This window comes from Oncorhynchus clarkii, chromosome 3 (genome assembly GCF_045791955.1).
Source record: "Oncorhynchus clarkii lewisi isolate Uvic-CL-2024 chromosome 3, UVic_Ocla_1.0, whole genome shotgun sequence".
Lineage (NCBI taxonomy): Eukaryota > Metazoa > Chordata > Actinopteri > Salmoniformes > Salmonidae > Oncorhynchus > Oncorhynchus clarkii.
Genome location: NC_092149.1, coordinates 23,156,795 through 23,173,133, shown reverse-complemented (window position 1 = coordinate 23,173,133; position 16,339 = coordinate 23,156,795). Strand labels below are relative to the sequence as shown.

General features: G+C 44.0%; 1 protein-coding gene and 1 pseudogene across 1 annotated transcript; one reads left to right on the top strand and one right to left on the bottom strand.

Annotated features, from left to right (window-relative positions):
* Positions 1–481: 481 nt before the first annotated feature.
* LOC139385190 (cartilage matrix protein-like) lies at positions 482–7,246 on the top strand (annotated as a pseudogene).
* A 1,624-nt stretch (positions 7,247–8,870) lies between these two features.
* Positions 8,871–14,448, bottom strand: LOC139390979 (E3 ubiquitin-protein ligase rnf146). Its single transcript, XM_071138424.1, has 3 exons — positions 14,390–14,448; positions 11,173–11,235; positions 8,871–11,018 (listed from the first exon to the last, which is right to left on the bottom strand). Exon 3 carries the CDS (start codon positions 11,004–11,006, stop codon positions 9,948–9,950), a length of 1,059 nt encoding a protein of 352 aa, XP_070994525.1. The 5' UTR covers positions 11,007–11,018; positions 11,173–11,235; positions 14,390–14,448; the 3' UTR covers positions 8,871–9,947.
* Positions 14,449–16,339: the final 1,891 nt, after the last annotated feature.

The window sequence follows — 16,339 nt, the reverse complement described above, 5'->3', positions numbered from 1 at the left end:
ACCTGAATAATGGAAATTCTCTATGATACGTGGAAACTATTTGGCCATCGACTTTAAAAGCGGTTAGGGCCATAACGTTGTAACATTGTAAGACAGGTAGTCTATTTTCAGGATGATTGACATACAGTAAGCCTATATACAGTACAATACTTCCATTAAGGCTTTGTGTTCTCCCCCTGTAAATACTATATTAGTTACAGTAAGCCTATATACAGTACAATACTTCCATTAAGGCTTTCTTTGTGTTCTCCCCCAGAGAGCTTGTGTAATTATCACATATAGTATGCCTGGCCTACTGTACCTCCAGTAATGCCTGTGTAATTATCACATATAGTATGCCTGGCCTACTGCACCTCCAGTAATGCCTGTGTAATTATCACATATAGTATGCCTGGCCTACTGTACCTCCAGTAATGCCTGTGTAATTATCACATATAGTATGCCTGGCCTACTGTACCTCCAGTAATGCCTGTGTCTTTCCCCAGAGAGCCTGTGTAAAGGGAAGCCCCTGGATTTTGTGTTCATCATCGACAGCTCCCGCAGCGTGCGTCCCAGCGACTACGAAAAGGTCAAGATCTTCATCACCAACATCGTGGCCTTCCTGGACGTGGGGCCGGAGGCGACGCGCGTCGGGCTGCTGCAGTACGGCAGCGTGGTGCAGAACGAGTTCTCCCTCAACACCTACAGCAGCAAGGTAGTCTAGGCCCAAGGGAACAAGTTAACCCATAACAACTATCGCAGCAAGGTAGCCTGGGGAACAAGTTCTTTGTCTCTCTCTCTGTCTCTCTCTCTGTGTCTCTCTTTCTCTGTGTCTCTCTTTCTCCGTGTCTCTCTCTCTCTCTGTGTCTCTCTCTGTGTCTCTCTCTGTGTCTCTCTCTCTCTCTCTCTCTAACATCAATCGCAGCAAGGTACCCTGGGGAATGAGTTCTTTAGCTCTCTCTCTGTCTCTCTCTCTGTGTCTCTCTCTCTCTCTCTGTGTCTCTGGCTCTCTCTGTGTCTCTGGCTCTCTCTGTGTCTCTGGCTCTCTCTGTGTCTCTCTCTCTCTCTCTGTGTCTCTGGCTCTCTGTGTCTCTCTCTCTGTGTCTGTCTCTCTGAGTCTCTCTCCGTGTCTGTGCGTCTCTCTCTCAATTCAATTCAATTCAAGGGGCTTTATTGGCATGGGAAACGTGTTAACATTGCCAAAGCAAGTGAGGTAGATAATATGCAAAAGTGAAATAAACAATAAAAATTAACAGTAAACATTACACATACAGAAGTATCAAAACAATAAAGACATTACAAATGTCTTATATATATATACTGTGTTTTAACAGTGTACAAATGGTTAAAGTACACAAGGGAAAATAAATAAGCATAAATATGGGTTGGGTCTCTCTCTCTCTCTCTCAGATATACTGTTCTATTATTTTTACAATATGTTTATTTGGTCTTCCTAGTACAGTTGCACAGAAACCGTCTGTAACAAGAATCCCCAATAAACGAACCCACCCACATTAACAAACACATAACTGTTGTATTCAAGGCAGATGTGGAGCGGGTGGTGAAGGCCATGGACCACCTGACCCCGGCACCATGACCGGCCTGGCTATCCAGTACACCATGGAGACAGCCTTCACCGAGCCAGAGGGCGCCCGACCCGCCGACATGCACATCCCCCGCATCGCCATGATCGTAACGGACGGGCGCCCCCAGGACATGGTGGAGGAGGTGGCAGCACAGGCCCGGCAGGCGGGCATCCAGATATTCGCCATCGGAGTGGGCAGGGTGGATATGAACACGCTGCGGGCCATCGGGAGTGAGCCCCACTCGGAGCATGTGTACCTGGTGGCCAACTTCAGCCAGATAGAGACCCTCATCTCCGTCTTCCAGTCCAATCTGTGTGGAGGTGTTTTCTCTCTGTTCATCTCTCAATACTCTCATGTGCTTTAATCATTAAATTGATGGAGATTCTAAGGATGTATTATTTGTATATGTGTGTGTATGTATGCTCTGTGATGGACCATCAGTGTGATCACCTCTGTGTGAGCACCCCAGCCTCCTACATGTGCCGGTGCAGAAGGGGTTACACCCTTAACTCCGATGGCAAGACCTGCCGCAGTGAGTGAACAGCAGCAGAAGCATAGGGGAAGGGTTAGGGTTCTGGTTAGGGTTCTGGTTAGGGTTCTGGTTAGGGTTAGGGTTCTGGTTAGGGTTCTGGTTAGGGTTAGGGTTAGGGATAGGGTCAGCTACAGCAGTAGTATTCAATCCTGTCTTTGCCTATGTTGTGGTCCTCCTGGTTCTGTAGTGGAAGACCCGTGTGATGTGGTGGACCATGGCTGTGCCCACATCTGTGCCAACATGCCAGGGGTACTCGGCTACGAGTGTCGCTGCCGGCTTGGGTATGAACTCAACGAGGACGAGAGCACGTGCCGAAGTGAGATTCTAAGTTTTTCTTCTTTCGTTCTTTCTTTCTTTCTTTTTTGTGGTTATGACTAAAGTTAACATAGAACAAAAATAATGAATTTACCCTGAAAACAAGTAATTTATCTGCTTGTGAAGGTTAACCTGAATTCCAGATTTGCATATGTCCTTTCATTGCTCAAATCTGATGGTCTATTATACTGAAAACAATACTTAGTTTTTGGTTACATTTCAATCCATGGACTGGCTCAGTGATGCAACTATGCTTGACTATTGTAGTGTTCACAATCAGTTCTTTAAGCAGTTGAAGGGTGGAGGTGGAGGTCCAAGTCCACCCACATTTGGACGTGCCCCTAGTTCTCTAGTGGAACTTCAGACTTCAGAGTAGCATAGGGGAGATCTCCAAGAGGAAGTGTGCTTTTTGAATCATCTCACTGGCTGCTGACATATGGGGGAGTGTGTCCATGGTATCAGAATACTAAGAAATCATAACAGACAGCCAGGGTTCCATCTGGTTTGATCTGTAGAAAGGGTTCTACATGGAACCAAAAGGGTTCTCCTATGGGGACAGCCGAACAAACCTTTTTGGCTCTAGATAGCACCTTTTTTCTAAGAGTGTATGATCCGATACAAATTGCACAATAAACATTTCAATTCACTTCAGAAAGCACACCTCTCGAGTGTATTACAATCCTAACACATTTGGAATATTGATTTCAGAGCCCTGTGTGTTAATCATAATCTGTAAGTGCTTAAAAAAAATAGGCAGAAACAACTGGTATTACAGGAAATAAAGAACATTTCAAATTAAAGGCACCTATTCTCTTTTTGACATCCTGAGAATAATGTATGAATTCAAGCCTGTCTATGTGTGTCTCTACCCCCCCCCCCCCCCCCCCCCCCCCAGTGACCTGGGGAACCATGGCTGTCAGCATGACTGTGTCAGCTCTCCTGAGTCCTACGTCTGTAGATGCACGAGGGGCTATGTTCTCAACCGCAATGGCAAGACCTGCAGCAGTAAGTTCATCACTCCTCTGGTTGTATGAACTGTGTTACTGTGCTATTAACAACACTGTACTCAACTCCCCCCCCCTCCTGAGATGGAAGTGCCAGTACACCTCTAAAAATGGTTTAAAATATATTTAATCTAACAAATAAAGCAATCAGAAACTGTTAATTCAAAATATCAGTCCCTGGAGGACTCCGCAACAGAGGGCTGTGCTCACTGCGTGGGCAGTGTTGAGGAAAACATTTGTAATGTATTTATTTGTTGAATGTAGTGAATATGTGAGTCACTGTTATATTTCTATATAACAGTGTAGAAGTGTTACTTCCCTGAAAGAATATTAGCATGCGTTGTCCCTTTCTCTCTCCTGCCTTGTTTCTATCTCTGTACCCGATGTGACTAACACCTCTCAGAGATTGACCACTGTGCTCTTGGCGACCACAGGTGTGAACATGAGTGTGTGAACACTGAAGATTCATTTTTCTGTTTTTCTGTATCTCAGTCTCACCTAATACGCAGAAATATCATTTGTATTCAACATTTTACTTAGATTTCAACATACTAGCAAGTCTTGCTTATTGATTCATTTGTGTGTAGATGTCGAGAAGGCTACAAACTCAGACCTGATAACAGAACCTGCCAGAGTAAGTCCATGACATGCTTCCATGTCTTACTATCAGCTGTGTGGTAACAGATCTTTTGGACATTGCACAGTAATACGAGGATCTTCTCTATGCATCATGCTGTTTTGGCCCAATGGATTCACATCCCTTTGAATTGGTATGTTAGAATGAATGTTACGCATTAATGCTTATGTGACTGAGGGAAGTTGGACTGCCTTCAAATATACACCTAACTTCCTCTTTTGTAATGGGTCTGACTGTGACTGAGTGTTTTTCCATCCTGGTATTTATATGTTACATAAATTGTGAGTTGTGATTATGAGGTCATGGTTAATCCTGATGCTCCCTCTAGTCCAGGGTGTTCTTTTCCTGGATTAAGAGGAATATTCCATACCGTTTGACAGTGACAGGCACATGTCATGAAGGAAGTAAGAGTAGTCCTCGATAGGTAGATAGATGGATATTCATGCACATTATTACCCAATGTTGCATTAAAATGACTATGTATTTGGTACCATGAAGCCTGGAGTAGAGTAGAGAACATACATTTCCATTATTAATGAGAATGATCCTTATTACTATTTGAATTTGACCTGCACCAGGGGTGCAACTTTCACTGGGGACGGGGGACTTGTCCCCCGCACATTCTGAAATTGCATTTTTGTCCCCCCCAGTTTTATCATTGAAATGTGATACAAAACGATGCAATGGTGTGCTTTAGGACCATGTGGACGCCTCTAAGCGGCCAGTAGGCTGTTTGGAGTGTTTATCTGACTGGATAAAAATAATAATATGTCCCCCCACTCTAAAACCAAAGTTGCGCCCCTGACCTACACACAGGTAGGTCTTCATAATGTTGGGCCATTATTGTAAAATGAGCCAGTTATCAGCCTATCAGCGACATTGTTTAAGTAATGTAGGCTAGTACATTCTTCTGCTGTCTTGCCATGGTATAGTTCATTTGGGGTGTCGTGACGACTCAACACTATTTGTCTCTAATACGGCAGAGTGTTCAGATGGAGTGATGGATCTGGTATTTGTAATTGACGGTTCTAAAAGCCTGGGGCCGGCCAACTTTGACCTTGACAAGCAGTTTGTGAACAGCATCGTGTACTCTCTGGACGTGTCCGGCACGGGCACCCACGTGGGGCTGCTGCAGTACTCCAGTAAGGTCCGCACAGAGTTCATCCTGGGTCAGTATACCTCAGGCCGGGACATCAACAGGGCCCGTGTCGCAGATGCAGTACATGGGCAGAGGATCCATGACGGGCGCTGCCCTGCGTCACATGTTTGAGTACAGCTTCTCTGCCAAGGAGGGGGCCAGGCCTGACATGCCACGGATCAGCATCGTGTTCACCGACTGACGATCCCAGGATGATGTGTCGAAATGGGCCACTAAGGCAAAGGATGCCGGTACGGTTTCTTACATCGTGTTTGCTGAACTTGATCTGATTGCAGAGCCATTTAAATAGCCTTTAATAGAGTACCATCTTCTCTTAAAGGAGTCATTCATCCACTTCCTTCTGACCTGCTTCCCCGCCCCCAGGTATCACGATATATGCACTTGGTGTTGGTAAAGCCATCGAAGAGGAGCTCAGGGAAATTGCTTCCGAGCCAGATGATAAGCATTTGTACTATGCTGAAGATTTTAGCAACATGGGAGAAATTACAGACAAATTGAAGTCACGGATATGTAAAGGTACCCAATGAATAAAACACACTCTAAAATAACTTTCTTATTAAAGATCCATCACAGCTACACATTATTCATTATTTCTCACACTTTCCTGCACAGTGCACAAATCGTCTCATCTTGAATAAATTATCAAATCTATAAATACAAATACTAAATCAAAAAATGCCCCTAACCCCATCTAAAGTCTTAAAACTAATCCGATTGTTTATGGTGGTGCTTATAGACTTCCATATAATTTTTTATACTTAAGCAATAATCCCTGAAGGGGTGTGGTATATGGCCAATATACCACGGCTAAGGGCGGTTCCTATGCACTCCGCATTGCGTCGTGCATAAGAACAGCCCTTAGCCGTGATATATCGACCATATACCACAAACCCCCGAGGTGACTTATTGCTATTATAAACTGGTTACCAATGTAATTAGAGGATTACATACACATTTTTTGTTGTACCCGTGGTATACCTCTGATATACCACGGCTGTCAGCCAATCAGCATTCAGGGCTCGAACCACCCAGTTTAAAATGTGTGTTAGATCGATTTTCTCTCATGCACTGCATTTCAGGAAATATTTATTGAGGAGTCGGTAAGTACTTTATGTTCAGGGGAAAAATGCTGTACATCTCTGCCACCTGCAGGTGAATTTATGAAGTACAACAGCAACCATACAATTGGAGGCCTATCATTGTACAGTATATTGTGCAGCTCTGGGAATGAATAATTGTATTGCACTTAATCTGTGTCAGTCTGTTCCTAAAAGACAATCCATACGGTGTCTGTCTGTGAACAGAGAAACCCTCCCCTCAAGATATGTGTAAGTGTGAGAACATGATGCTCTTCCAGAGGCAGGTCAGCGAACAGTTTAGGAGACTGACCCAGAATAATATCCTTTACAGCTCTGTGGTGGTGTGCATACTTTAGATAAGAGCTTTAATATTGCCATAACATTGAATGCTTTACAAACGGTACCCTATTTACTGTATGGTGCGCTACTTTTGACCAGAGTCCTATCAGCCCTGGTCAAAAGTAGTGCACTATAAAGGAAATAGGCTGCCATTTAGGATGCAATCATTATGTTTAAAAATGTGTTTGGTTTAAAATCAATAACTTCCTTAATGTGTAAATACTTGAGGTTGTGTCAAAAAGGATGGAGACCCTTGAGAATCAGCTTGGACACAAATGAAGGAAGGACAAAGACATTGCTTTCATCTGTTCGTCCTCAACGGATTCTTCTCAACTGGCCTGCGGTGCAAGGGCTTCACTAAACTTCAAGGGATAACTTTAAGCTATTTCAACATGCTACACTGAAACATAATATGGTATATTTTCTACTGTAACTGCTATTTATATTCTGAACAAAACGATGCATTTGGCTGTGGACTGGAGTGAAGCCAAAAATACTGTATATCTTTGCTACATTCAGGTATCAAAATGTACTTATTTTTAAAAGTAAAATGTTATTTGGCAGATGACTGCAATTTATAGATCCAAATATAACTCATATAAGATACAGTACAACATTTTATGACAAATCACTTTGTATTTCAAGCAAAATGCTTTCTATTGCTGTTGATGTGAATAAAATCCCTGTTGATCTTGCTTGTATTGTACTTTGTGGAACACCACAATATGCTACAATGTTTTCAAAGATTGGAAGATCAGATCATCTGTTAGATTTGGATTGAACCTGACAAGGTTTTTGTATAAAACAGAAACACACATAGTGGTCTTACTGCTACAATTTTCAATGCATGTGAATCCTGAATAATCTAACAATGAAACATTGTTTGCCTTGCTGCATAGATCTAGGTTAGAGTCAGCCGCTCCTTTTCCCTCCCTGATAGATCAAGCTTCACTATGTTGTGAACCCGGCTGTCAGGTCTCTGGATAACACACCGCTAGGGGCATGTCCCAAATGGCACCATATTCCCTAGATAGTGGACCCTAGTCAAGGGTAGTGCACTAAATAGGGAATAGAGTGCCATTTTGGATGCACACCACCAGGCCTTTTGTCTTCCTCTCCGTCCCTTTACAAAGGTCATGTGTTTCCTGGCCAAACACCAGGCTTTGGTGTTGCTTACAGATACGTGATCAGAATATCAAACCAGGGTGTGAGATGAATTCAGAGGGTTGGAACCTGTTGAAGTAGGTACGCTACACTGCACCAAGTGGACCTGTGCAGGGCAGGAGCATGATAGTAGCAAGTGGTGAGGTACACAACATGTTTCAAAAGTATGTGGACACCTGCTCGTCCAAAATCACGGGCATTAAAATGGTGTTGGTCCCCCGTTGCTGCTGTAACAGCCTCCACTCCTCTGGGAAGGCTTTCACTAGATGTTGGAACATTGCTGCAGGACTTACTTCCGTTCAGCCACAAGAGCATTAGTGAGGTTGGGCGAATTGCCTTGGCTCACAGTCAGCGTTCCAATTCCTCCCACAGGTGTTTGATGGAGTTGAGGTCAGGGCTCTGTGCAGGCCAGTCAAGTTCTTACACACCGATCTCGACAAACCATTCCTGTATGGACTTTAGTTTGTCATACTGAAACAGGAAGTAGGCCTTTGTGTCGCTGCTCAGCCATAGAAACTCATTTAATGAAGCTCCCAACAGTTAGTGCTGACATTGCTTCCAGCGGTAGTTTAGAACTCGTTAGTGAGTGCTGCAACCTAGGACAGAATTTTTACGCACTTCGGGCGTCCGGTTTCGTGAGCTTGTGTGGCCTACCACTTTGTGGCTGAGCCGTTGTTGCTCCTATATGTTTCCACTTCACAATGACAGCACTTACTGTTTACCGAGGCAGCTCTAGCAGGGTAGACATTTGACCAACTGACTTGTTGGAAAGGTGGCACCCTATGACAGTCCCACATTGAAAGTCACTAAGCTCTTCAGTAAGGCAATTCTAATGACAATGTTTGTCTATGAAGAACACATGGCTGTGTGCTCGATTTTAGACACCTGTCAGCAGGTGTCCACATACTTGTATATATAGTGTAGAGTTGTCACATGAGAAATATCAGGAAAAAAAATGCATTGTGACCAGATTTGATACAAGAGAGCTTATTTCTTGCATGTCGCTAGTCGTGTTGGTATGTGACCAGCTTGTCTTTTGCTTCCATTCAACAAAAACAATACTTCCCATATCAACCTTTTGGGTTGATGAATACACACATTTTATTTAAAATTACAAACCATGTAACAAAAGATTACAAACCAAAAATAGTTACATAAAGGTTCTTAATGACAGTAAAATTGAGCTGACCAGATGACAATTGACAGTAAGCTGGTAAGAAAAACACTTAAAACTTCAAATGGTTTTGCTGGAGACAGCCAGCAAACCACTTAGCAACCGTTGCTCTTCTCTTACCGTCATAGTAATCACACAATAGAATTTACAACCAGAGGGAAAAACAGTTAATCAAACTAAAATCTAAAACACCAGTCCTCCTCCTCACCAGTAGTGTGTAAGAAACCAACCCCTCTCTTAACACATGCACACATTATGAAACAGACTAGCATTTCAGATGAATAATCAGCAACTTAAATTAAAATGTTGTCTGACTTTGATCAGAGAGGTCATGGTGTTAATCATTTTGGAGCAGCCTAGAGCGCAACACACCAAGCTGCCGCAGAGAGAAAAACAACCACTGATCCGATCAAAACAACTGTTGACTAGCTGGTAAAAGGCTGCTAAATGCATTTTTAATTTAACCTTTATTTAACTAGGCAAGTCAGTTAAGAATTTGTTCTTATTGTCAATGACTGCCTAGGAACAGTGGGCAGTGAACCTGCCTTGTTCAGGGGCAGAACGACAGACCTTGTCAGCTCTGGGATTCGATCTTGCAACCTTCCGGTTACTGGTCCAATGCTCTAACCACTAGGCTACCTGCCACCCCATGTCTCTTAAAATAAGAAGTCTCCTACTTTCAACACGGCTGCATCACACACACACTGTCTGGAGACAAGGGACCGTTCAAACAACTTCCATAAAACAACTCAACGCTCAATTAACAAGTTGTATGGGGAAAGACTTTGCTCCCAAGGCCCACCAGTAAATGTAGATTATCACTCATTTTCAGGGGGGTAATTTTCATCTTTAAAGTCTAATATAATGAGCATCTCCTTGCCTTGAGACAGTTATATGCAGGGTTGGTTTGAGTCGGTTTCAGAGTCCTACATTAACTGAGAATGTTAGCTACAGTGCAGAGGTTCAAGATGAGTTGAGCTCACACTTCAGTACACTGGCCGTCAGGCCTTCGCGACCTCACACTACTGCTGCTGGAGGCCTCAGCCCCAGGGGGGGACCTGTCCTCTGGGCTCTCCCCCAAACGCTGTCTCTGCTCCCGGGGATCCACTGCCTCCCCATCCCCCTCGTCGTCGCTCCAGTCCCCAGAACCATCCACAGAGGTGTTAGGACCAGATGACATGGAGGGTGTAGCAGTGGCCTCTTCTTCCCCCTCCTCTCCCTCTCCAACCTCAGCCCTCTCAGGCGCATCTGTGGGACTGATGTGGAGCAGGGCCAGGGTGTCCTCCAGGGAGGGGCTGGTCGGGCTGCCAGGCTGGCCCCCCAGAGAGGTGGGAGGCCTGGCAGGAGCAGACAGGACTGTGGAGGTAGCTGGAGAGGCTGCAGCCTGCTGCACTGCGGCTGCTGAAGTATCAGCCCCGTCTGCAGAGTTCCCTCTCCCTGCCGCAGCGGACCCCTGCGCGCCACCCTCGGTGTCCAGACGGAGGCCCGCCACCCCTTTCTTGGGGATGTCCACAACGTCCCGTTTTATCTTGCGGCGGCGGCCGTGCTCATTGCGCCGGTACTGCACCATGTTCTCCAGGTCGGCCACGTACAGGAACCCGGCTATCAGCATCTCAGCCGTCTTCTTGCCCTTGGAGAAAGCGTCCTCCAGCTCACGACTGGTCCTTTCGTCATACTGCCACCAGCCATTCCTTCCCTCATAGTACCAGGCATTGTCCCCTGTGGCACCCCACCCTCCGGTCTTAAGCTCTTCGGGGGACAGCAGAGTGGGGTGCTCCAGGAAGTCCTCGGGAACCTCCTGTCTACAGAGAGCACAGCGCTTGCTCTGCCAGGACGCCCCTTTCACACACAGGAAGCAGAAGACATGGCGGCAGGGTAGCTGGACAGGGTGAACACAGCTCTGCAGGCAAATGGCACATTCTGGGACAGGCAGGGCAGGTGATGAGCCACTGGAAACAGAGCAGGCAGAGTCACCACTCCCCTTCTTACTGGATGGGAGCGAGCTCAAAGTGTGGTCAACCTCACCACAGCTAGCCATCCTTAGGAAGTACTTTTGGGGGGGGGGGCAAAGAGACAGAAAATGATGTTAATGTGAACTACGAGCATCATAGTTGTCAAATTAAATCAACCAATACACTGAACAAGTTAAAGCAGTTTATTTAGCTACACACAGGACAGGCAGAGATTCTGTAGTAGCTACTTACTGTAATATCTGCTAATGTTGCCGCTGTAGCATTAGGCTTATTGGTGGTTGTTCAAATGTCTCACTGCCAAAAGGAAACGAAGGTTATAGCACAGACTTTTTTTAATCAATAGATGAGGTTATGATTCCGGGAAGGTAAACAATATGGGAATGACAATAAATCAATTGTTTTCAGATAGTCTTTCAATTATTTATATTTGATTATTTTAAACTAAATGAAAAATCGGTCACCATGTCAGTCACCATGAAATGACCGATACACTAGCTAGTTAACCTGTTTGGGCTAGGAGGCAGCATTTTCAAGTTTGGATGAAAAGCGTGTCCAGAGTAAACTGCCTGCTACCCAGTCCCAGTTGCTAATATATGCATATTATTAGTAGATTTGGATAAAAAAAAAACTCTGAAGTTTCTAAAACTGTTTGAATGATGTCTGTGAGTATAACAGCACTCATATGGTAGGAAAAAACCAGGAAGTGGGAAATCTGAGGTTTGTAGTTTTTCAACTCTTGGCCTATTGAATACACAGTGTCAATGGGTCATATTGCACTCCCTAAGGCTTCCACTAGATGTCATTAGTCTTTAGAACCTTGTTTGATGCTTCTACTGTGAAGTGGGGGTGAATGAGAGGGGATTGAGTCAGAGGTCTGCCAGAGACCCACGAGCTGGTGACACGTGTTCATGTGAAAGGTAGCTTGCGTTCCATTGCATTTCTGAAGACAAAGGAATTCTCCGGTTGGAACATTATTGAAGATTTGTTAAAAACATCCTAAAGATGGATTCTATACTTCATTTTACATGTTTCTACGGACTGTAACGGAACTTTTTGACTTTGTCTGCTCCTAGTAATCGTGTGTCATGCATTTGGAATACTGGGCTAAACGTGCTAACAAAAAGGAGATATTTGGACATATATTAACTATCGAACAAATCAAACATTTGTGGAACTGGGATTCCTGGGAGTGCATTCTGATGAAGATCAAAGGTAAGTGAATATTTATAATGCTATTTCTGACTTCTTGTTGTTCTTGTTGACTTCAACACGGCGGATATCTTTTTGGGTTGTGTTGGTCTCAGCGCCGTACACAGATTATTGCATGGTTTGCTTTTTCCATAAAGTTTTTTAAAAATCTGACACAGCGGTTGCATTAAGTAGAAGTATATCTTTACTTCTGTGAATAACTTGTATCTTTTATCAATGTTTATTATGAGTATTTCTGTAAATTGATGTGGCTCTGTGAAAATTCACGGGATGTTTTGGAGGCAAAGCCAAATGTAAACTGAGGTTTTTGGATATAAATATGAACTTGATTGAACAAAACATACATGTATTGTGTAACATGTTGTCCCAGGAGTGTCATCTGATAAAGAATATCAAAGGTTAGTGATTCATTTTATCTCCATTTCTGCTTTTTGTGACTCCTCTCTTTGGTTGGATAATAGCTGTATGGTTTCTGTGACTAGTTGCCGACCTAACAATGATATGTTCTGCTTTCACCGAAAAGCCTTTTTGAAATCGGACACTGTGGTTGGATTACCGAGAATTTTATCTTTAAAATGGTGTCTAATATTTGTATGTTTGAGAAATTTTAATTAGGACATTTCTGTTGATTGAATTTGCGCCCTGCAATTTCATTGGCTGTTGGCGAGCTAGCGGAACCCCGTTCCTAGACAGGTTAACAATTACATTTTGGACCTTATATGGCAGTTGGCAACCAACTTGAGGTGCATTACTGCAACCGACTGAAGTTTGGACCTAAGTTCTTCTTCAATTCACCCAAATAGGACCAATTATACTATTTTAGCGTCTGGTCACGCAGGTGCACCCGAGCAGTGTGGGTGCAATGATTGAATAGCGTGTACATGTATTTTGCAAAACTCGCGTACACGACTGGTTTGATCAGCATGTAAGTTCCATTTTATCGCCTGGCTACGCAGAAACTCATTGACCTGTGCAAGCAGTGTGGATGCAATGATTTATTAACAGATTCTTTTACCATTTTTCCTCCCCAATTTCGTGGTAAGCAATTGGTAGTTATAATCTCTTCTCGTCGCTGAAACTCCCGTACGAACTCGTGAAAGTCGAGAGCCGTGCATCCTCCGAAACACAACCCAACCAAGCCACACTGATTCCTTGAAACTGTACACCTGGCGACCATGTCACCGTGCACTGCTCCCAGCTCACCACAAGAGTCACTAGTGTGCAATGGGACAAGTACATCGCTGCCCCTAATGACGCTGGGCACATTGTTCACCTCCCCATGGGTCTCCGGTCGCAGCCTGCTGCGACAGAGCCTGGACTTAAACCCAGAATCTCTAGTGGCACAGCTAACACTGCTTTAGACCACTCAAGCGCCACTCAAGAGGCCCTTAACATGCATGTCTGAATTTATTTTGCACTCAAGCGATGTGAGCAGTATGGTCAGTATGTGAGCTAGCTAACTGACAGGACCTGTATCGCGATACTCGTTAGTATCGTGGCAAGGAAACAAAACATTAAGCAGATTTAACTTATTTTGGAAAACAGCCCTAATGTTACAAACAAAACATGTCATCCAGTGTCACTTATTACCCATTGTCATATTTTTTTCCCAAGCTATTTTACATACAGCAGGTTATTAAAAGGACCAAAGAGTCGAGTCTGCTTCGTTAAAATTTGCGCGATGGAAAAAAAATATCGTGAAAAAACGGAAGACAGCAAACGTAAGCGAGAACAGCAGTTTTTTTCCCCTTCTTCCTTCGAGGATAAACCACCGTTAGCCATGTAACGTTATCTAACTAACGTTGGCTAATCGCCGAGCTAGCAAACTCGACAGCATTCTCATTTTACATAACATTATCGTAGCGAACTACGACCACAATATTTTGATATTTTCGGTGACGGTGTTAGTCGCATTGAAAATGCGACAAACTGACGTTAGCTAGTCTGCTAACTTTGATTTGAACTAACGTTACCCACCCCCAGGAGGATAAAAACAACGAGACATGTTGTATCCAAGTATCTAGGACTGACAACGTAGCTAGCTGACGTTAGCTTGCCGTCTCGGTCGACAAAGAAAGCCAGAGCTCGTCACGTCTCTCTCTTAGCCGAGACTGTAAAGTCGCATGTTAGATTTATCGGTCATTGTGCGCCTCTTGTATTGTTAAATATTACATTGACCTTAAATCATACACATTTATCTAAATTAGCTGCATAGCGAGAAATGTTAAGTTAAACTCACCCGTCTGTTTTCCTCCTTCACAAAAAGCAGCGTAGTAAGTCTAGCGCATTTAGCCTGTTAACGTGATGACTACCTTAATTGTACGTAATCACGCACAGCACACGCACATTACAATTTTCTCGAATCAGCAGAGAAGTGCAATATGAAGTAATTGCAGACCGCAATTCGGGACGTTTCTTAGGGTGGGCGTTCCTTGATATTAGAAAACGCACATTTGTGTATACCATTGGTCAGTCCATAGATATTTAGTTTTTTTTTAACCTTTATTTAACTAGGCAAGCCAGTTAAGAACACATTCTTATTTACAATGACACCATACACCAGCCAAATTGGTGGTCACACCAGATACGGGCTGTTTTTCTGATCCACACCCCAATTTTACATTTTTTTTTTAAAGTTATGTGATCAGATGTAGGTCTGTATTTCCAGTGAAAACAATGGTTTAGGGCCTAATGAATTCAATTCAATTGACTGATTTCCTTATATGAACTGTAACTGAGTAGAATCTTTGAAGTTGTTGCATTTATATTTTTGTCCAGTGTAGTTACACACAGCACTGTTACCATACAATATTTTCAACTTGCATATTTGATACACATTGACATATATGATCACACTGTGTATGTTCATTTTTTACAGTAATTATTATCCAACATGTCCTCACCTGGGATTTGAACTCAAAACCTCTTGGTTCATGATATTCTGATATGCCACCATGTCTGTGTCAATTAATCTGATTGGATTCATTTATTTAATCAACATTAGATTTTTCTGTATAGGGGAACCCTCGTCACACTGGCCTGTGCTGTTTCAGACACAGGGAATATATACCTCCATATTTTATATTCCCTGTGTCAACTTCTTCGATCAATTCCTGATCAACGGGCCATCTGGCAGCAAAGGATTGGCAAATCCCACTGGGTGGATGAAATATGTGCATTTTGTTGACTTCCTGAAATATTTAATTGAGCATACGAAATGCTCAAAGGAAAAGCCCTGTTCACTCCTTTTGGACAAAACCACGAGTCTCTTTTGTCCAGTGACAGACTCAATTATGCCAAAGAAAATGGCATAATTATGCTGTAATTTCCACCCCATGCTCTTGTCGGGTTCAACCCTTAGACAGGTCTGTCTACGGGCCACTAAAGACACCGCGTGTGATGCCTGGATGAGGAACAATCCCGGGAAGACAATGTCAATTTATGACATTCCAGGCCTCCCGGGTGGCACAGTGGTTAAGGGCGCTGCGCCAGCTGTGCCACCAGAGACTCTGGGTTCGCGCCCAGGCTCTGTCGTAACCATCCGCGACCGGGAGGTCCGTGGGGCGACGCACAATTGGCATAGGGGGGGTTAGGGAGGGTTTGGCCAGTAGGGATATCCTTGTCTCATCGCACACCAGCGACTCCTGTGGCGGGCCAGGCACAGTGCTCGCTAACAGGTGTTTCCTCCGTTGGTGCGGCTGGCTTCCGGGTTGGATGCGCGCTGTGTGCGGCTTGGTTGGGCATCGGAGAGTTGTAGCGATGAGATAAGATAGTAGCTACTAACAATTGTTGTAATCGTCTACTCTCTGGCTGCAAGCCCCTTGAACATTCAGGCTGGTACAACCTTTCAGATTGCCCCATTCAGAACCCAACATTCCAGCCCAGCACCCTGCCTATTGCGAGCTCAGTTCTTATGCCATTCCAGCCCTGCCTATTGCTGATAGCGGACTACCAACTCCTGAGCAGATCCAGCTATATCAAAAAGCTGGCCCCTGAAAACCAGCTTGCAAAGGAAGAAAATAGCGCAAAACTGCAATTCTAACTCAGTGAAGCAGGTACTAGAAATGCAAAAGAATAGGCACAATCTAGAAAAAGGCTGTTTCTGAAGAAAGGGAAGCAGGACCTGAACAAGGCAGCTAAAAAAAGAAAAATGGTAGAAGAGTCATCATCAGATGAAGAGGAGTGATTC

Bases quoted from the DNA above. Each gene is read 5' to 3' on its own strand.
- LOC139390979 (XM_071138424.1), bottom strand. From the start codon at position 11,006: ATGGCTAGCTGTGGTGAGGTTGACCACACTTTGAGCTCGCTCCCATCC.